The 21,007-nt window shown below is 40.3% G+C and overlaps 1 protein-coding gene and 1 pseudogene across 2 annotated transcripts; both read right to left on the bottom strand.

The window, feature by feature from the left end:
- Positions 1–401: 401 nt before the first annotated feature.
- On the bottom strand, positions 402–13,040 carry LOC306791178 (annotated as a pseudogene). Its single transcript has 22 exons — positions 12,842–13,040; positions 11,676–11,816; positions 11,424–11,561; positions 11,162–11,343; positions 10,075–10,185; positions 9,885–9,997; positions 8,961–9,089; positions 7,630–8,083; positions 7,341–7,500; positions 6,578–6,740; positions 6,188–6,330; positions 3,567–3,781; positions 3,172–3,312; positions 2,953–3,090; positions 2,674–2,855; positions 2,473–2,583; positions 2,279–2,391; positions 2,056–2,184; positions 1,412–1,864; positions 1,136–1,295; positions 735–897; positions 402–542 (listed from the first exon to the last, which is right to left on the bottom strand). The product of its transcript is annotated as an uncharacterized misc_RNA (transcript).
- A 1,685-nt stretch (positions 13,041–14,725) lies between these two features.
- On the bottom strand, positions 14,726–20,262 carry LOC306790948 (sodium-dependent neutral amino acid transporter B(0)AT1-like; the record flags this gene model as incomplete). The annotated part of the gene is made up of 12 exons (XM_079287505.1): positions 14,726–14,935; positions 15,041–15,203; positions 15,872–16,031; positions 16,125–16,329; positions 16,437–16,593; positions 16,688–16,816; positions 16,902–17,014; positions 18,107–18,217; positions 18,332–18,513; positions 18,633–18,770; positions 19,205–19,345; positions 20,064–20,262. The coding sequence occupies 12 exons, from the start codon at positions 20,260–20,262 to the stop codon at positions 14,726–14,728; spliced, it is 1,908 nt and encodes a 635-aa protein (XP_079143631.1).
- Between the last annotated feature and the right edge of the window lie 745 nt (positions 20,263–21,007).

Raw genomic sequence — 21,007 nt, 5'->3', positions numbered from 1 at the left:
GGTAAAAATGCAGCTGCAATCAGCAGAGCAGATGCAGAAGTCTGTAAACACTGACCAATCAGAGCAGACTGGGCTTTTTTGAGAGGGGGGGGGTCTTAAAGAGACAGGTGCTTATACGGACCAATTCATAAAGAGGGTTAATGGATGTGCTGGAGCAAAGACAAATGAAAAATGTGTTTTTTTTTATTTTAAAAGATATAAACATGTTCTAGTATGAACATGAGAACAATATGTCTGCTTTAGGAATGTGTTCATGGATATAAAGAACACTCGTTGCAGTGGTAATTTAAACAATAGGATATCAGGAAGGAACTCAACTTCTAAATTCACATTTTATTTTTTTGTATTCTGAAATGTGTGACCTTTTAATTAGGACACTTGGCAAATTCTTTCAATGTATTTTATTTTTTCTTGCAGTAAACAAAGACCAACCTACATAGTGCATACACAGGCACTGCTAGACTGGGGACTCCCGCCAAAAGAAAGACAACCGCATTGATCCATGAAGGGTACGGCACTGATGTCAGAGATGGGAACTCCTCCTGTAAACCCCAAAAGAGTATAATTTGTTACCACCATATGCTCTACTATCAACAACTTTTACCATTGAAATGTTTGCAACAAGGCATTATTAAACAAAGAGACAACACAAGGATGGATGCTGTTGCTGAGATCAGAACTGACGCACCCAAATATAAATGGACACAGATTATACTTGAAGCTTGTGTGCTTACAGATTTGGGATCCCAGACTGAGTAGGTGAGCTCTTCTTGCGTTTGTGTCACCAGGTAGAAAACTAAAATAACCAGAACGATTAGAGGACTAATGAACCTCCATGTCACCTGCCAAAAGATGGAGGGCTTATAGCCGACCATGAACTCCAAGTCTTCATTTAACCTGCAACACAAGAAGGTTTTGATTAGGTTTGAAAAGTTTAAAATGTGAAATTAAGTCAAGTCATCCTTGTTACGAAGTGATTACATAGCTCAGCCATCTGCATAAAGATTTGCTCAATAACAGGCATAGCATAATGCTGCTAATGCTTTATGGTTATTTTAAAGCAAATATCAAGAAGAAAGATAACGAAAACACAGATGAACAATGAGTTGCTATAATAGTCTGAGTAAGCACGAACCTGTCTATGCCGTAGATGTATACAACAGCTATCATCTCAAACAATCCAATGGTCAGAAGTGGAACTGATCCAGCAAAGTTGTCAAAGAGAGTTACCCAATAAAGCCCTGAATGCTGCGCAAACAGCAGACAGATGATGAAGGCGACAGCACAGGTTATTCCTGAAAAACACGTGCACAAAAACAAGGCGACTTGTGTTAAAACAGGAATCAGACAATTAATTAATCCAAGGTTGCAAAGCTAATGGGTAGATTGATTTATCGACTAAAAATAATACCAGTCAGCGCTTCTTGGGGCCACTTTTGAGGTAACAAATTCAGATCTTTCAGTGGGACCACCACTCCCTCTATGTTGCCAAACAGGGTTGAGATTCCCAAGCAGAGAAGCATGACGAAGAAGAGAACAGACCAGACAGGAGAACCAGGCATCTTGATTATTGCCTCTGTGAACACAATGAAGGCCAGACCTGTTCCCTCCACTCCCTGCACAAACACAAGTTAGTAACAAAACAAACAAGATTTTAAAAAAGGAGAAGAACCTGGTAATCGGACAGATATTCATCAATACAGTCACCTCACTGAGAAGTGTCTGCATGTCACAGGTTTTGATGTCCAATCCAAGAACAGTATCAGGATAGGAGCTGTTGAGGTGATTGAGGGCTGCCTCGTAGTTGCTTGTAGTGATGTTGTCTTCAGGTAGGTCAAATGTATTTAGTAATGTCACGATGTTACTAGGGAGAGCACATGTCAGAGATAAATCACTCTGGATTACTGGAATTCCGATTTTTCAAGTTTATTTGAATACAATACTCACATACATTGAAAATCACTTAAAAGTGATCCCTTCCTATGGTGTTACCTTATTCCAAGCAAAAATGTATTAAAAGTCGCTCATGAAGCTTCAGTAGTACTGAATACTCACTCACTGATACAGTTGTCATATTTCTCTGTGGCTCTGAAGCCAATGATGGAGTAGGTGACTGTGGCAGCGTAGATTGAGGTGAAGCCAGTTATTGCTGTCAGTATCACAGCATCTTGCACGCAGTTGTTGCTTGGGAAACAGCGGGAAAAAAACGGAAATAGATTCAGGACAAACATATTTGAGAATGGCTACTAGTGACAGGGCTTCTATAAATATCTCTTACTGAACAGGGTTGTAGCTTGAGAAGGAGATAAGGCCTCCCCAAGCTAGGCTAAAGGCATAAAAGACCTGGGCACCTGCATCCAGCCAGGTTTTTGGGTTGATCAACTCATCAACCTGGAAGATGAGGTGTACATTGTGATGTGGCTTTGTTAGTTATATAATTGCCTATTTTTATGATATCGATTTGAAACTTACTTCTGGTGTGAAAAGGAACTTTATTCCGCTTAGGGAGCCTTTAAGAGTCAGTCCTCGGATCAAGAAGATTGCCAGCACTATGTAAGGCAGAATGGCTGTGACGTACACTGCCTGAAGTCATGACAAGAAAAGAAAAACATTCAATTCTTTGAACAGTGGTGATTCAAGAAAGCATATTGTTTTTGTGAACGTTTGACAGACCTTTCCTGAAGTGCCGATCCCCCGTATGTAGCAGACACACATGACTGTCCAGGCTGCTAGTAGGCAGAGTACTATGGGCCAGTGGATTCCTCCAGAGTCGGCTATAGAGGCCGAACTATTCAGAGTCACTCTGTAAAAATAGTAATCCACAGTGGAGCTCCTTTGACACTCTGGTACAAATCCTGAAGGGGCAAGAAACAGTCATCTGCAAGTGTACAAGCCACATCTGCACAATAGTTTAAGTGCTTCATGAGTATATCTGTATGTATATGAAAATACCTGTCCCATTGTCATTGAGAGGGCACTGAGTCCAAGGCAGTGGGTCTTGAAAGGAATTGAAGAGATACCACAGGATCCAGGCTATTAAGGTGTTGTAGTAAAGTCCAACCAATAAGGAAACCAGCATGGAGGCTATACCTGAGGAAGGCAAAACCATTATCTGAAGTTATTATTTTGCCTCTGCTTTGGACATTTTGTTTCATAGCCTATTTTACTCACCAATACCAGTCAGATAAGGGTTGATGGCCCTCCACACTCCTACACTGCCTTTCCTGAGACGCTGGCCGATGGCAAACTCCAACAGCAGGAGAGGCATTCCTTCCAGCACCAGCAGGAGCAGGTAGGGAATCAAAAATGCACCTGAAAAAGTATGATCAGAAGCACAATTACAAATCTGTAGATAGTGTTGCATTTATGACAGTAATAGACCTTTTCACCATTTGCAAAGGTACAATAAGTTATTCAAGGACAATCACTTAAAAGCTAGAAAAATACCCAAAAGGTACAGGCTATTCATTAGTACCTCAACCACACTATAATTTGTCAAACAGTCATTGATGAATTAACAGTCCATAATCATTAGAGTTCACTCTCTGTTTTTGATCTGAGCATACCCCCTCCATGACTTTGACACAAGTAAGGGAATCGCCACACATTGCCGATCCCAATGCAGAAGCCCACACAGGTTAGGATGTACTGGGTTTTGTTGTCCCACTTTGGCCTGTCCCCGGCTCCCTCCTTCTCCATCCTGTCCAGATCCTCATGAGAAGGGATCCTATCATCCAGTCCTGGGTTGGGAAATACCAGTCTCATGGTTTCCCTACTGAAGCTGAGAAGTTACACTGTCGTTCGTGGAAGTCAAAGTGAGCTCTCAGTGCATGCACTCTGCAATTCAAAAACAAGTTTATGATCTTTTACTTTGTCATTATGCAATGAACAGATAAGCCAACGCACACTCTGCATTTCTGTTTTGACACGACCGTTCAGTCATCCAATGTAAGAATATATTACATAAATACTGCCAATGATTAGTGGTAGATAACACTGTCCCCTCACAGCAAGAAGACTCTGGGTTTGAATCCACTGCTCAAGGAAGAAGTCCACCCTTCACCCAGCTTGAAACTCTCGCATGGTCATATTGCTTTGTGGCCGTGAGGCTGATAATGAAGCACATAACCTTTAGTTATTCGTTGTAGTTATAGGCATTGTTGATGACATTAAGATCAGAGTCCTGCTCACAGTTGTTGCTCCAAGAATATTACAAAGAATATGTGAGAACTGTTTATCAGAGAGTTTCCCAAACTGCCTCTAACTCCAGAGCTGGCAGTTACTCACTTAACAGATTTGCACCTGGAGATGAGATGAGACATCCTAGGGGAAGAAAACATGTGTACCTGCCTGTAATCACATCACTGGATTTATGAAACCAAGGATGGAATACCAACTGGGCAAAGTGGGAAACTGGCCCAGAGTCCCAGAACTTCAGATGCACCCAAAACAGTCGGGGTTCGACTGGTTGTGCTCATTTATTTGCTGCTTTGTTTGGGATTCAGCACTAAAACATAACACCTGAACTAATGAGGGCCTTAAGGCGGGCCCTGCTTCATTATCTAATCTTGAGGCCCAACCTTGAATTGGGTCTTTGTGTTGAACGCTAGTTTTAGACCTTCATGATTTAAATTGTTTGCATTCATGTTGTGTATTCCCAGATCAATATGTTTCATCCATCAACAATGATACAGGTTAATTAAGAGCAACTACACACATTTTGCTCTGAGAGGAGGAGTTTAACAATCAGCATCTTTATCAGAATCTGGTGATGAAGACAGTAGATTCTGATGAAGAAATGTTGAAACATGCTCCAGACTTCATTCAGATCATGAGCTTGATGTTTTCTTTCAGACTAAAAATGGAAATGTTCATGACAGTTAACTACACAGTTAAGTCCTCAACATTTATAAACTCCTTAAACAATGGTTACAGATTAGTACATTTGTAAGTCCCTCTGCAATATCCAATTGTTAACCCCTTGTTCCCGAACATATTGCCTTCTTTACTTGTAAATTGTAAAAGTTTGTGAGCACCATCTGGGTATGAATCGGTGATCACTATTTTGACCTTGTGTAATGTACGTTGTTTTAATCGTATGAGCCTTACGGTCACACAATTCTTTTGTAAGTGTGTACAGCTATGGTGTACCAAGCTGACTTCACAGAGATCTTTCAAAAGGATTCAGTCCTAATTTAAGACCTCAGCACATGGAGACGTATATGTTTTGTGAATCATTAAAGGATAATAATCTGGCTGTTGGAAGCAAGAGACAAAGTTCAGTTCGCCTGGAACATAAATCAATAAAACTTCTGTAATTATTATTATTTAATCAAGTTACTTATTGTAAGTTGTTGTGTTATTTCATATACAATGTATTAAAACAGACATCATTCCATTGCAACTTATAATATATTTACAACATCATATCAATTTACAATCTTAAATCAGTTTGATTGAACTTTGATATATTATTCTAGTAATAGTGGTCAGTGACCATCTTAACATCTTAACAGTTCCAGCCTTTAAACATTGCTGTGTGATGTCTCCCTCTCTTTTTGTTGCTCTACATCTTCTGCTTGTTTAAACAATCATACAAAGAGCTAATGCCGTTGCATTCACTTATAGTGCGTTGATCTCTCAGGGCCACGGGTATAAAACCTTGATGGAACAGTACCGGTAAGTTGCCTTGTCTTTAAATTTGGAGAGGTCCAATCCAACAAGATGTCAAATCAGCATTCTAATAAGTGCGATGAGTACATTTAGTTTATTGAAATGGCAGCAATACATTTGCACAAAACATGTTCAGAAATATGAGTACTTTACTGAAGTGCATTAATAAAACATCAGAATTGTACTTCAAGACTCTTGCATTTTGTTGTATTCTGAAATGTATGATTTTTTTCACAGTTTAGGACTTTTCTGACACTATGGTTTTCTTGCAGCAATTACAAAACTGCCTATACAATGCATACACAGGCACTGCAAGACTATATTTCCATATATCTAAGATGAGTATGTTTAGTTCATTGATATGGCAGCAATACATTTACACAAAACATGATCAGAAATATGAGTACTTTACTGAAGTGCATCAATAAAACATCAGAATTGTACTTCAAGACTTCAAGACATTTTGTTGTATTCTGAAATGTATGATTTTTAAAAAGTTTAGGACTTTTATGACACTATGGTTTTCTTGCAGCAAACGAAAATCAGCCTACATAATGCATACACAGGCACTGCAAGACTGGGGACACCCGCCAGGAGAAAAATGATCACGTTGATCCATGAGGGGTACGGTACTGATGCCAGAGACGGGAATTCCTCCTGTTGACAGAACAGCATGATTAGTGCATTTGGTATGCAATGGCTGTCCAAACATTGGTGAAGTATAGTTATGGACCGAGTAGTTGTTTATTATATGCTGTACCACAGAGGAAAAACATTTCCCTTAAAATGTTTAACCTGCAATATAATTTGTGTATTTTACAGTAAGAAAATATGAGAGAATAAGGCAACACAGAATGGATACTTAGGATAATATATTAATGATTAATAGAGTTTGTGTGCTTACAGAACTTGGATCCCAGACTAAGTAGGTGAGCTCTTCTTGGACTTGTGTCACCAGGTAGAAAACTAAAATAACCAGAACGATTAGAGGACTAATGAACCTCCATGTAACCTGCCAAAAGATGGAGGGCTTATGTCCGACCATGAACTCCACATCCTCGTTGAACCTGCAACACACGCAGGAGGGTTTTGATTAGCTTTAAAACGTCTTGAAATGTGTCATGACGTCATCCACGTTACTTGTGTCTGTGACAAGGCACCCTCTGACCTCTGGATGACTCCCTTTGTGCACCATGATCTGTGCTGTTTTACTATTTCACTGTTTCGAGGCCCCCCCATGCCACATCAAAGACCAGCAGGTGTCTGTCTCTGCGGGAACCTGGGCAAATGTTGTTGGAACACAGACAGTTCTCGTGATAGTGTCGAGGTCCCCCTTGAACTCTGGCACCACTGTCCCATAAAAAATACACACAAACATGGCCTGTACAGTCTCACAGGTTCAAGATTCCCTAAAACCACCATTTTCCTTGATTTGACCCACACTGGTAGATCTAAAAAGTTTAAAATGTGAAATTAAGTCAAGTCATCCTTGTTACAAAGGGATTACCGGTACATAGGTCAGTCATCTGCATAAAGATTTGCTCAAAAACAGGCACAGCATAATGCTGCTAATGCTTTATGGTTATTTTAAAGCAAATATCAAGAAGAAAGATAACGAAAACACAGATGAACAATGAGTTGCTATAATAGTCTGAGTAAGCACGAACCTGTCTATGCCGTAGATGTATACAACAGCTATCATCTCAAACAATCCAATGGTCAGAAGTGGAACTGATCCAGCAAAGTTGTCAAAGAGAGTGACCCAATAAAGCCCTGAATGCTGCGCAAACAGCAGACAGATGATGAAGGCGACAGCACAGGTTATTCCTGAAACACACGTGCACAAAAACAAGGCGACTTGTGTTAAAACACAAGCCAGAGACAAACACCAAGGATGTTTAATTGGGGGACGAAAAATTGTCCAACTGACTGAGTTGATTTTTAAAAACAAATTACCAGTGAGTAATTCATAGGGCCACTTTTTAGGGAATACATTCAGATCTCTCAGTGGGACCACCACTCCCTCTATGTTGCCAAACAGGGTTGAGAGTCCCAAGCAGAGAAGCATGACGAAGAAGAGAACAGACCAGACAGGAGAACCAGGCATCTTGATTATTGCCTCTGTGAACACAATGAAGGCCAGACCTGTTCCCTCCACTCCCTGCACAAACACAAGTTAGTAACAAAACAAACAAGATTTTAAAAAAAGGAGAAGAACCTGGTAATCGGACAGATATTCATCAATACAGTCACCTCACTGAGAAGTGTCTGCATGTCACAGGTTTTGATGTCCAATCCAAGAACAGTATCAGGATAGGAGCTGTTGAGGTGATTGAGGGCTGCCTCGTAGTTGCTGGTAGTGATGTTGTCTTCAGGTAGGTCAAATGTATTTAGTAATGTCATGATGTTACTAGGTAGAAAATATGTCACAGATTAGTAACTTAAAATTACTTTTTTGGAACTTACATGAAGGAATTAATTCGGATTTTTCAAGTCTATGTTAATACAATTCTCACTCATAGTTAGCTAACGGGCTGCTCTAAACATTCCTTCTGAACATACTCGACATAAAGTGTCCCATTCCTAGTGTGACCGCAATGTAAAAGGTGGGGAAAAACATCCGCAGACCTTGTTCTATGCAAAAATGCATGCCAAAGTTTAGCTCAAGCCCTCCCATTTATCTGTCACTGGCTAGTGGTTACCACTAAGCCCCCAGGAAGAGCGCCAGATTTAAAGCAAATTTCACATGGTGGGCAAATAGTGGGTCCAAAAAACGTTTTCCCACAGACTTATATTGGGAAAGAGATGTGCGTAACTCAGCGGATACATTTTTGGGTGAATCAACTTCCCATTACCAGCGCATAAATAGCCCTGATTAAAATCATTAATACCCTCCGATTCCGATTCATGATCGGTTAATGAGGGTCGGCTATCGGCCAGAAAAAAAATCGACATCAGCTACTTCTTCCTTGGCAAATTCTACACCCCTCTTCCAAGTGTAGTGTAAATCTGATCAGTAGTATCTCCATAATCCATCTGACTGACAGACAGACCAACAAACCGAGCTGAAAACATAACCTCCTCAGCAAAAGTGAACACTTACATACGGGCACGTGAGTGAAGAGTTCGATTGACAGATTGACAATCTACATTTTTGTCTTAGGCAATTTATTGTAACTGAAAAACAAAAGGTCCACTTAACTTTTTCAAAACCATATACATGAAGCAGAACTTGCAGGACTACTCTGTCCCAAAAACATTGAAATCCGCATCCTGTGAATACTCACTCATTGATACAGTTGTCATATTTCTCTGTCGCCCTGAAGCCAATGATGGAGTAGGTGACTGTCGCAGCATAGATTGAGGTGAGGCCAGTTATGACTGACAAGATCACAGCATCTTGCACGCAGTTGTTGCTTGGAAAAATAAAAAACAAAGATACACGTTGACTTTGGGTCTGATAGATAGATAGATAGATAGACCTTATTTCAGACTCGGGGTCCATACAGACAGATCCATAAAAAGACAGACGCAAACAATAAAAGTACGGAGGCCTAGCAATGCCTTACAAAGAGACAGCTGTACCAATGTCGCCACAGCTGGGACTGGTAGCGTGTGGTGCTAAACCTTATGTTGGTTAAAACAAGTATGATCCCATTTACAGAGTCATTCAGTCTACAGATGAATTTGTACATGAGATTTCTTAAAACTGTTTGGAAAGTGTTGACTCGTGCAGCCACAAACATTTCACTAGCACTACTCCATCTCGGTCTCTTTAAAAGTATTCTCATGGCGTCATTGTACGCTACTTGAAGTCTCTGTAAACTCTTTTTTTTGTAGTTTGACCACAAGTGTGCAGTGTAGAGTGGAGTACAATATGCTCTGAACAGAGACATCTTCACTCCATCTGTACACAGAACAAACTTGCGTGAGAGACTGTTTGCTTGTGCATACATCATACGACATTGCCTGGAAATGTCGTTATCATCAGTCATGTGTTCTGTTAAAAAATGACCAAGATATTTTACTTCACTACAGACATCAAGATTATTGTCAGACAATTTGAAGTCAGGGAAGTTTAGACATTTGTCCTCTTTAGTTCGACAGATCAGGATCTGAGATTGGCTGTTACCTCTTTTCACTATAAGTGAGCAAAGTGAGACTTGAACTGCACAATTAGAACCATAACAGGACCTTTCAATGTCTCTTACTGAACAGGGTTGTAGCTTGAGAAGGAGATGAGGCCTCCCCACCCCAAACCAAAGGAATAGAAGACCTGGGCACCTGCATCCAGCCAAGTTGTTGCTTTAATCAACTCTTCCACCTGCAAGAGTATGGTATACATTGTGATGTGGCTTTGAGCAATGAGTTATGACTTTTCAATCAAGATCTGAAACATACGTCTGGTATGAAGAGGAACTTTATTCCACTCAGGGAGCCTTTAAGAGTCAGTCCTCGGATCAGGAAGATGGCCAGCACTATGTAAGGCAGAATGGCTGTGACGTACACTGCCTGAGGTCATGACAAGGAAACATGGAATCATCGGCAATAATCAGTTTATTTTACGAATGAATCATAATTTGACTATTTGCAACAACCCCTCCTCCAAATATCAATTGTCCAATCATAGTTCAGCAACCATAAGGTGCAGAGGTCCGTCTGTCAAGCTTTGGATTTTTCTGCCTGTTAAAGTAGACTGCATGGAGCTGTACAATGAGCGATACTCTGTATCTCAAGAGTTAAGAAGGGGGGTTATTTTTTTTACCCTCTCGAAAACCAAAAATAAAAGACTCGTTTGGGGAATGGATTCAACAGGATGTTTATTTGCTCTAACTAATATAAGCTTCAAACATTCGCATGTCCAGCTAACTAGCTTACTGCCTACATTAGTAACGGAGCGCAACTTCCAATGGTGCATTTCGTACATTATTTGTGGTAATACAAGTTACATCAAAAAGAAAATCCCTATTTACAACTAGCACATCCATTATGTGGTATAGACCTACTGTGTCGGAGCTTATCATGGATACTTCTATGTCCGTGTAAGGAAAGGGCCGGCAAAGTAAGTTTGGCCTTGGGCCAATTTTTCTCAAGCCAAAAATCAATGGTAAATTTAAGAAATATGCTTGATAAAATGTGCAACTGGAATTTGCGAGAATGTTACAGGGTTTCTTGTTGTAACTACGTCAACTGCCCCACCCTGTGATTAAATAGTGTATTACAGTCAGAAACAAACAGTCGTGTGCCAGTGTCTGGGTTTTGCACTACATTATGTAATACAATAGTATTGACAAATAATCTGGCATCTTTATATTGAGAGCCCTGCTTATTAACCACCGGCTGAAATAAAGGACCTATTGTATTGAGAATGACTAGCCTAAATCTGTTATTACGATACATTTACTTCGTGGGAACAGAAAGGTGTAGCAACAGTAATTACAGTAGGAAGGGCTTCGCTAATCGTCAATTTACTGAATGTTCAACAAACCTTGCCTGCAGTGCCAATGCCCCTTATGCAGCAGATTGCTACGACTGTCCAAGCTGCTAGCAGGCAGAGTACTATGGGCCAATGGATTCCTCCAGAGTCGCCTATAGAGGCCGAACTATTCAAAGTTACTCTGTAAAAATAGTAATCCACAGTAGAGCTCCGTTGACACTCTGGTACAAATCCTGTGGGGGAAACATTAAACAATGATGCAATTTGGGTGCTTTGGCGTGCATGTATGAGCTGAAAATGTGTGTATATTCACCTGTCCCATTGTCATTGAGAGGACACTGGCTCCAAGGCAGTGGGTCTTGAAAGGAATTAAAGAGATACCACAGGATCCAGGCTATTAAGGTGTTGTAGTAAAGCCCAACCAATAAGGAAACCAGCATGGAGGCTATACCTGAGGGACAACAACATTAATCGTGATACCACAGTCATAGGAAGCCAGATATTCTTATGAGTTGTTGGGGGGCCAGGGGGTCTTCTTATTTTGCCTTTTTCCTAATATACTTACCAACACCAGTCAGATAAGGGCTGATGGCCCTCCACACTCCTACACTGCCTTTCCTGAGACGCTGGCCGATGGCAAACTCCAACAGCAGGAGAGGCATTCCTTCCAGCACCAGCAGGAGCAGGTAGGGAATCATAAAGGCGCCTGAAAAACGTTATAAGTGGTTGGGAGGTTGGGAACGTTAGAAACGTGTAAAAATGACATTCAGGACATCATAAAAATGTAAAAGTGGCACGCTCGTTTTTCTCTTACAGAGACATAAATATATCAACATCAATTAAAAATGCAACTGTGACTCATATCACTATCAAGCTCTCTACATTCCAAGGTGTTATGCTGGTGTGAAGATTTTGGACTCATTGATATTATAAAATATTGCAGATGACAACATGATATGGCTCATGGGGATATTGGCATGGTATAATGTTTAACAGCAGTTTGGTATTAACTAAAGTATACACTTAAAGGTTACAGATTTGTTGTAGTATAATTCTGTAATAGGCAAAGTTTATGACTAGAGTTATTCACAGATGCTTTAATACAATTTAGTGATTTGTTTATGCGCAAAATAAGATTTTTAAAACAATGTAACATTTTATTGTTTTGTAACCATTAGCATATTGTCACAGTATGTGACTCATAACATGGACTATGGACAGTGGTTGTAACCGTATGAGCTTGAACCTTCTAGTTAATAATTAACAGAAAAAAACAGCAGATTCTACTTTTACACTATGCATGCCTTTAAAACCTGTCCCATTTCCTGTGGCTCAATCCCAATGACCCACTTAACACACACTTTTGAAGAAAAAAAACACACACATACACACAAATATATGCAGTATGAAAGAATTCCTAGCATTCAGTTTCAACCGAAACGAATATACAGCTCTGTCTGTAGCTCTTATGTCATGCTAAAGGTTAGCCAAGACGTCTTACTCTTGAGAATCATTCATATAACTCAATGGTGAGTTCTTAACACTCTCTTGTAGCCATTAATGAGTGATATATTTAACTTACTTTCAGCCTTATATAGTCTTACTGAACGGTGATTTTATTGAAAATGAAATCGTTAAGTTCTCAGGAACCAAAAGATAACTAAAAACCACTCCTTGGTACCTCAACCACACAAATCTGTCAGACACTCATGCAACAACGTTTTGTCTTACCTCCTCCATGACTTTGACACAAGTAAGGGAATCGCCACACGTTACCGAGCCCAATGCAGAAGCCCACACAGGTTAGGATGTACTGGGCTTTGTTGTCCCACTTGGGCCTGTCATCACCTTCCTCTTTGTCCATCCTGTCTAGATCTTCATAGTTCGGGATCCGGAGATCCAGTCCTGGGTTAGGAAGTACCAGTCTCATGGTGACTACCTGTGCTGAAGCAGAGAAGTATGGTCTACCGCAGATGAAGCATTGTGTGTGAGTTCCACATGGAACACTAAGCTATCCGGTAGGACGTTTATGATCTTTTACTTTATCTGTTGCTGGCCATATATTTGCCACTGAGTGCACACTCAGCCATTCAGCCATTCAATTTAACATGTGACTGTCAAATGTACAAAAATGTCCTGCCAATCTGCTTTCGAACTAAAAGAAGTATTCATAATTCATTTGTCTAACAAGTGAGAAGGTATCATACCCTTTGCTTTGTTAATTTGTTACTCAAGTGTTTTATTTTGAAGGGGTTTATTCTAAATCATTTTCAGTGTTAAGACCAGGGATGTATAAAGATAATTGGTTCATTTCTATGAAAGTTGGCGCATAAAGCCAAAAGAAGATCAACTTCCGAGAATTCTGATTAAAATGACCCAGATCTTCCAGCAATATTCTGCAACTATGGCAGAAGCATTTTCTTTAACCCCACCTCCCAGCTTCTGGTCCAGCCTAGGAGGTAGGAAAATAACTCTGGATTTGACTATTAGTACATTTTACGACTTTTAGGACCTAATAATTGAAAAATAAAGTGTTGGTAAATTGATTTACCTTCAAAATAAAAAGAAAGATCTGTTGATTTACAGCTGATTTACAGAGGTTATAATTCCACCGTTTGGCCGCAATGTCAAATTTGCTTTTTCAAAGTCCTGGGAGCTTGGTAAAGACAGAACATTAAACCATTTCATGGTTTTATGAATAGAATTTTGTGCCTCGTTGCACCTTTTGCCAGGCAAAATCCTTCAAAGCGCAGAAACTTCACGATATTCACCACATGATTTATTTTAATTGCATACATTTCTTCAGATAGTAACCACTTCATTTTGTTCTTAGGTCTGAACTGTTGAGATGGTTATTCACACAATATGTTTAAAAAAAATGCACAAAATTCTTAAAGTACACGAATTAGCTCCTCTAATGGAGATTATTTTCAGAATATTAAAATAAAACATTATGTTTGTATACTAGACACATTTATTAAACGTTTAATAATCCAATCATAGCTTCATATTTTTGGAAACAGAGAGTTCGATGATATTGATAGCACTCTCATATATGTGAAAAATATAAATAGCTACAGCAAACAGTCTTTTGCAAAATGTTTGCTTGGTAATAAGAGTGGAAACAGGGAAACAGAAGACTTCTTTTTTTGTACGGATGAGACAAAGGAGATATGACATGGTAATTATTGAGCTTTAGAGGTGCTGGTCGGCGTTTTTTTGTTGTTGATACTTTTATTTTTCAACATCTTTCCTTTGTTTTCAGCCTTTATGGTAAGCTAAGCTAATTGGCTGCTAGGTCTAGTTTTATATTTAGTGCACAAACATAATACTGATATGGATCATTTCCCATCATCATTTAATGTACAACATATACTTACATGTAAACTGCGACGCAGCAAGAAACTAATATCACAATTGGATGAAAAACAAGCACCAATTAATCTATTCTTCAGAATGACATCATTTTACGGAAGAAATTGACCTCTACTTCTCTCAAATAAAAGTCAGTAGTGTGCTCTTCTGTTGTTGTATAAGGCATACAAAACACAATAAAAAAAAGACAATATCTATTTTGCTGAAAATATTTTGTTTTTAAATAAAGGAAAAAGCTATCTAGAACTTCATTTTGTCACTCATTTGTATTTTGGCAGAGATCGTGTCCAATGTGTCGTCACTGTAGTCCTTCTGATTGCAACATTTCCTCTGGATGAATTTGTAGAGGGCGACCACTGGGATGGCTAAACAGGGAATTCCAGCCAGAATGAAGATGATGATGTAGATCCAGGGTGGAAACAGACGAGGTTCAAGGGTGGGAAAGTTCTCCTAAAGAAATGTTAAAATTTACACCAATGTACGACACACGAGAGGTCTAATTCAACACATCTAAAATGGTCTTTTGACTTAAACTATTGTGATGAGCACACTTACCGCCTCCTGGTCCCACACCAAATAGGTGAGATTCTTGGTGACTTGGGTTACAAAGTAGAAAACCAAGATGACGACCATAATCAGTGGACTGACAAACCTCCACGTCACCTGCCAGAACATATTGGGCTTGTGGCCGATCATAAACTCGATGTCCTCGTTAAACCTGTTTGGAAGCAATAAGAGGGGGATGTAATGTCAGCTGAGTGTGTATGAAAGCATCCATTAAAGACAACCTTGTGCTTATGCTAGATACAGTAAATAAAGCCACCTCCGGGGCGTTGTGTGCGTTCATCGTGTTGAAGCTGCACTGGACTTCAAGGAAATAAATCTCCAAACATGGAGACAGGGTGAAACAACAATATTTTGCTTCTTTATAAGTAGCGTTTTTACCTCTTTTATCAGCAGTATTATTGAATCAGAGCAAAAAACACATTTTCCACATTCCTCACCATAGTCTTGCTACATGACACACTGTACTTCTTTATCTCTCCTATGATGTTCCATGGTCAGATTACGGTGATCTGTTATGTCTTAGTTTGTTTCAACTGCATTACTCACTGGTATTCAGACACCCTCATTGGCCTGTCCAGCAGCTGTCTCTCTCTTATGCTTGTATGACAATAAATATACTAAGAGTATACAGCCATACTAGCAACTCTGTGAGGCTACACCTACAGTATATGGGATGAACTGGTATGTTTATCACATTAGTTTAGCATCTTAGTGTGATAGCAATTGCTAATTTGCATTTAACACAAAGCTGCTGGCGTGGCTAAAAAAGCCATTCATTTGGACTCTCTGTACCAATAACCACTTCTTGAATAGACTCACCTATCCACGCCATAGATGTACATAACAGAGAACATTTCACAAAAGCCAATGACCAGAAGAGGGATAGAGCCAGCAAAGTTGTCAAAAAGAGCTAGCCAGTAGTTTCCAGAGCGAAGGGCAAAGATGAGCCCAAGAGCGAGGGATATTATGCAAGTCAGACCTGAATAAAAAACAATGCAAAAAGTGGTTACACTCATATCTAGATCAAACGTACTCACCCTGACATGAAAAACTAATTCATCAGAAACATTACCACAGAGAACTTCTTTGGGCCAACTTCGGGGCAGCAATTGGAGGTCCTGCAAAGGAACCACCACTCCCTCTATGTTCCCGAACATAGTTGAGAGGCCGAGGCAGAAGAGCATGACGAAGAAGAGAACCGCCCACAGAGGAGAAATCGGCATATTGATGATGGCCTCTGTGAACACGATGAAGGCTAGACCTGTTCCCTCCACACCCTGAATTGTACACCAAATATATCAACCATTCACCCTCTGTTAAAACATTTCAATGAGATAAAAAACAAAAAAAAACAATTCTAACATCTAAATACTTTAATTCTCACCTGACTGAGGAAAACCTGAAGATCACAGGTCTGTAATTGCAATCCTTGAATGATATCTGGATTTGTCTGGTTGAGTTGCGACAGAACCCCATTGTAGTTGTTGTCTGTGATTTTGTTTTCAGGGTAGTTAAAGGCATTCATCAGCTTCCAGATGTTGCTGAAAAAGAAAAGCCCAGTGAGATGTGTTCAGTCTTCAGAAGTGAATCCAAATGATTGTTTTAAAGGCTTCTTTTGTGAGATTTGAAACTCACTCAGCTGTGCAGTCGTCAAAGTTTTGCGTGGCCCTGAAGCCGATGATGGAATAGATAACTGTCGCGGAGAACACTGAGGTGAAGCCATTGACTATGGAGATGATAACAGCATCCTGCTCGCAGTTGTTGCTGAAAAAAACAATTGCGATCATGTCAGGACAAATGTTCAAAGGAAGGCTTAATGCATAACTGTGCGTGTTAGGCAGTAACTCACTGAACAGAGTTGTAACTGGAGAAAGAGATGAGACCTCCAAAGGCCACAGAGAAGGAGTAGAAAACTTGAGCGCCTGCATCCAACCAGGTTGCTGGATTCATTAACTCATCTACCTGAAAGAGAATCAAAATATATAAACAGTACAATTGAGCTGTAGGATTCCCATGCTGGTTATTTCCTGTTGTGACATTTCTGCTCTTCAGAAGTGACAGTAAACACTTCTCCTACTGACCTACTGTTCTGGCCGCTGTTAATAATTAATATGTGTATTACTGTAAACCAGGATAATCAATGAGGATGTAGCAGAAGGGAGCATTACCACTTCGTGTTCACTTCGTGTATTCTGACCAACGGATGTGAAGGCCCACTCTGGCTTTTAGTGTGTCTAGATTGGGTTACTGATCACCCCCCGTGGCTGATCAGCCAACCCGATCTATTGTTGTTGTTTTCCTTTTTGCTTATTTTTGTTTTATTTCCTTTCTTGAGAACCAGGGCCTTTTTATAATTGTGTGATTTGTCCCTGTAGGAGCTGCTAAGCCAAGGTGGTGGGGTTGGTGCTTCCAGGTGGTGGTGTCTCCCTTTGTGTGCTGTGTCGTTTGGTGTGCCCCGGGTTGAGACCCTCACGTGTGGTTGTGTGTGTGAGTGTTGTGTACACGGGTGATCGGGGTGCCTCCTCTTTCGGGATCCTCACCTTTCGGTCCACCTTGCCACTGGTAAGCCGCAGTCCTCCTCTTTTTAAACGTATAACGGCTCTTTTAGGATTTTGTGTATGAACTGTAAACGGTGCACTGTTTAGTATAATAAAGATAATTTTGTATTGGAACCACGTCTCCTGCTCATTTGTATAATGAACCTGAGTGTCTTTTGGAACCTGATACAGATCAGGGGATAAGTGAATCTTTAGGTGCAACTCCTAGGGTGGCGTTGTTGTGCGCTCTAAGACAGTTAATCCACGTTTCGCCACAAGGAGTTGACTAACATCATAAAAAGTAATCAATCAATCAATCAACTGCCAAATTGCACACGCTTAGCGTTGTTTTTAAATCTTTTGAACCAAGTCCAAGTCACGCCCCGAGTCAAATAGCAACACTACGGTAGTATGAAAATTACAACAGGACAAATTACACCACACGCTTCTTTTTTTCTTTTTGCGTGATATTAATTATACCGACAAATGTTGGGGTGGTGTGTAAAACTGTGCCTACATCTGGTGTGAACAGGAACTTGATTCCCTCTACGGATCCTTTCAGAGTCAGTCCTCTGATGAGGAAGATGGTGAGGACCACGTATGGCAGAGTGGAGGTGACGTACACAGCCTGAGAGAAAACAAAAATGACGACATGATCCAAAGATATATCTGTATCCTTGAACAAACGCAAGCAGGCGTCACTCTTGCATCGGATTATTCAGATGTAATGTGACATTCAGACCTTTCCAGTGGTTTCAATGCCTCGGATGCAGCAGACATACAGCACAGTCCAGGCAGCCAGCAGGGATAGCGCTATCCACCACTGTACACCGCCAGACTCATCAATAGCTGTTGAAGTGTTTAGAGTCTCTCTGTACCAGAAGTAGTCGACAGTGCTGCTCCGAGCACACTCCTCAACCAGACCTGCAAAGGAGGAGCAGGCAGCAACTTGAGCAACCTTAGAAAGAAATGTTACCACAGACTGTACAGCAGATTCATTTTTTTATTTTTTTTGACTGTTGTCTTGATGTATGAAGGCATACCTGTCCTGTTAGCATTGAGAGGACATTGACTCCAAGGCAGAGGATCTTGAAAGGAGTTGAAGAGATACCACATGATCCAGGCCATGATGGTGTTGTAGTACAAACCCACCAGAAATGAGACAATCATGGATGCAATACCTGCAACAAAATGAAACCATTTGTTTCTTCTGAGCAAAACAAAGAGTCTATGGCCATTGCTGGCGGCTCTGTGAGGCTGTACTTGCAGCAGTGCTACGAGTTAAATGCTAACTTTGACACGCTAACATGCTCACAATTGCAAGTCTTACATACTTATGTTAGGCAGACATACATGCCTGTGTCAAATTTTATGGAACTCCATCTAATAAAACCACAAAAGTGTTCATGGTGGTGACGGATAGAGGAAAGGGCAGAGGATCACCAATGTCAGTACAATGTATCATCTGGGGACCATGAAAGCCTGCACCAAATTAATCCAGTAAATAATTGTTTCGATATATCTGTTGGGACCATGCGATCGATTGACGTACAGACAGACATGTCGGCCCTGGAGCAACAGACCCTAATGTGCAAGCTTTGTTTTTTTTACCCACCAATTCCAGTCAAATATGGGCTGATAGAGCTCCATACTCCCATGCTGCCCTTTCTCAGGCGCTGACCGATGGCAAACTCCATGTGCAGCAGCGGGATTCCCTCCAGGACGAGCAGGATGAGGAATGGAATCATAAACGCGCCTAAAGTACAACATTCACATTGTCATAATGAGTTAACAATGTGTATATTGAGTATAATCAGCACTTTAATGAAGGCAAGTAAATATTCAACGGTCGGCTTCATTCAAAAAGTGTTCCCATAAAGACACCCATAAACTGTAAAAAGCGCACTGGGCACTATATAAACCATGAATAATACGCACACATTGACTTTTACATATCATTCGAGCTTGAGAAAGTAAAAGTATATAACATAAGTTTCAATGTGTACCAAAGTTTCAGTTGATATTAACGAGCAAATTGATTTTAAGTTTTCAAGGACCATACATTGATTGATTATTTTTAGACCTCAGTCTAACAAAAAGCCATTTCTATTATTTGTATGTGTTCGAGAGCAAAATCCAGAAGTCTAACGATGTGTACTGCTACACATACTGCATCTCTCTCGCTCTGTAAATATATAACAGCACCTTTAAACACAATTACAACATTTCTGAGAAAAGATTCTTATTTTATAGATCTAAACACTCAGTTTTAATGACTAACTCTCTTCAAATGTGTCATTTAATGTGTTACAATCCACAATAATTATGGATCTTTTGTTGGTTTCATTTTGATTAAATTCGGAAAAGCTCTCCTCAGTTACTGAAATCGGGTAAATACACATTTAGATCCTTGTAATAATTCACACACACACTGCTCATTTCCTAGCAACCCAGCAGAACTCGTCCCAGCCTACCTCCTCCATGGCTTTGACACAGGTAAGGGAACCTCCAGACGTTGCCGAGTCCCACGCAAAAGCCCACACAGGTGAGCATATACTGGGCTTTGTTGTCCCATTTTTGCCTGTCCCCTGCCTCCTCCTTCTCCATCTTCTCCAGGTCCCCGTAAGAGGGGATTCGATCATCCAGTCCTGGGTTTGGTAGCTTCAGCTTCATGATGGCTCCCTGTGTGTTCACTAAACTCAGAAAGTGTAAAAAGTTGCAGTTGAGTCTCCCTTTCGTAACCAGTTGTTGGTTTTGCTACTTCCCGGTGAGCGAGGGGATGCGTCCGGCTCTCTCACAATTTCCTCTGTGGAAACTGTTACTGATTCTCCATGAACTGTCTCTCCCTGAAACTGAACATTTTGTTTTTAACTGAAACTTGGTTAAATCAAGATAACAGTGCAGCTGTTCTTATTGAATCAACACCTCCCAACTTCAGTTTCATGAGCGAAACAAGAGCGCAAAAGAAAGGAGGTGGAGTTGCTATTTTATTTAATGATTCTCTTCAATGCAAGCAGATGTCCTTTGGTCATTTTAGTTCTTTTGAATATGTGGCTCTGAATTCCACTCAAGCTTTATTCCTAAACATTTACAGACCGCCTAAATACTGTGCAACCTTCTTTGATGAGTTTACTGAACTGCTGTCTGTAATCTGAATTGATTTTGACTGTGTTGTTATTGTTGGTGATTTTAATATCCATGTTGATAATCCCCAGGACAGAGAGTCTATAGAACTATGTGGTGTCCTTGATAACTATGATCTGACTCAGCATGTGACAGGACCCACCCACAACAAGGGGCACACTCTGGACCTAATCATCACCAAAGGTGTAAACATTTCCAAGGTTGCTGTGACTGATGTTGCACTCTCTGATCATTTCTGTGTTTTCTTTGAGAGTGCAATCTCCTTGCACACAAA

The sequence above is a fragment of the Melanostigma gelatinosum genome (assembly GCF_949748355.1).
Source record: "Melanostigma gelatinosum genome assembly, chromosome: 17".
Taxonomy (NCBI): domain Eukaryota; kingdom Metazoa; phylum Chordata; class Actinopteri; order Perciformes; family Zoarcidae; genus Melanostigma; species Melanostigma gelatinosum.
The sequence above is the reverse complement of the archived record's forward strand: the minus strand, read 5'-3'. Positions and strand labels throughout refer to the sequence as shown.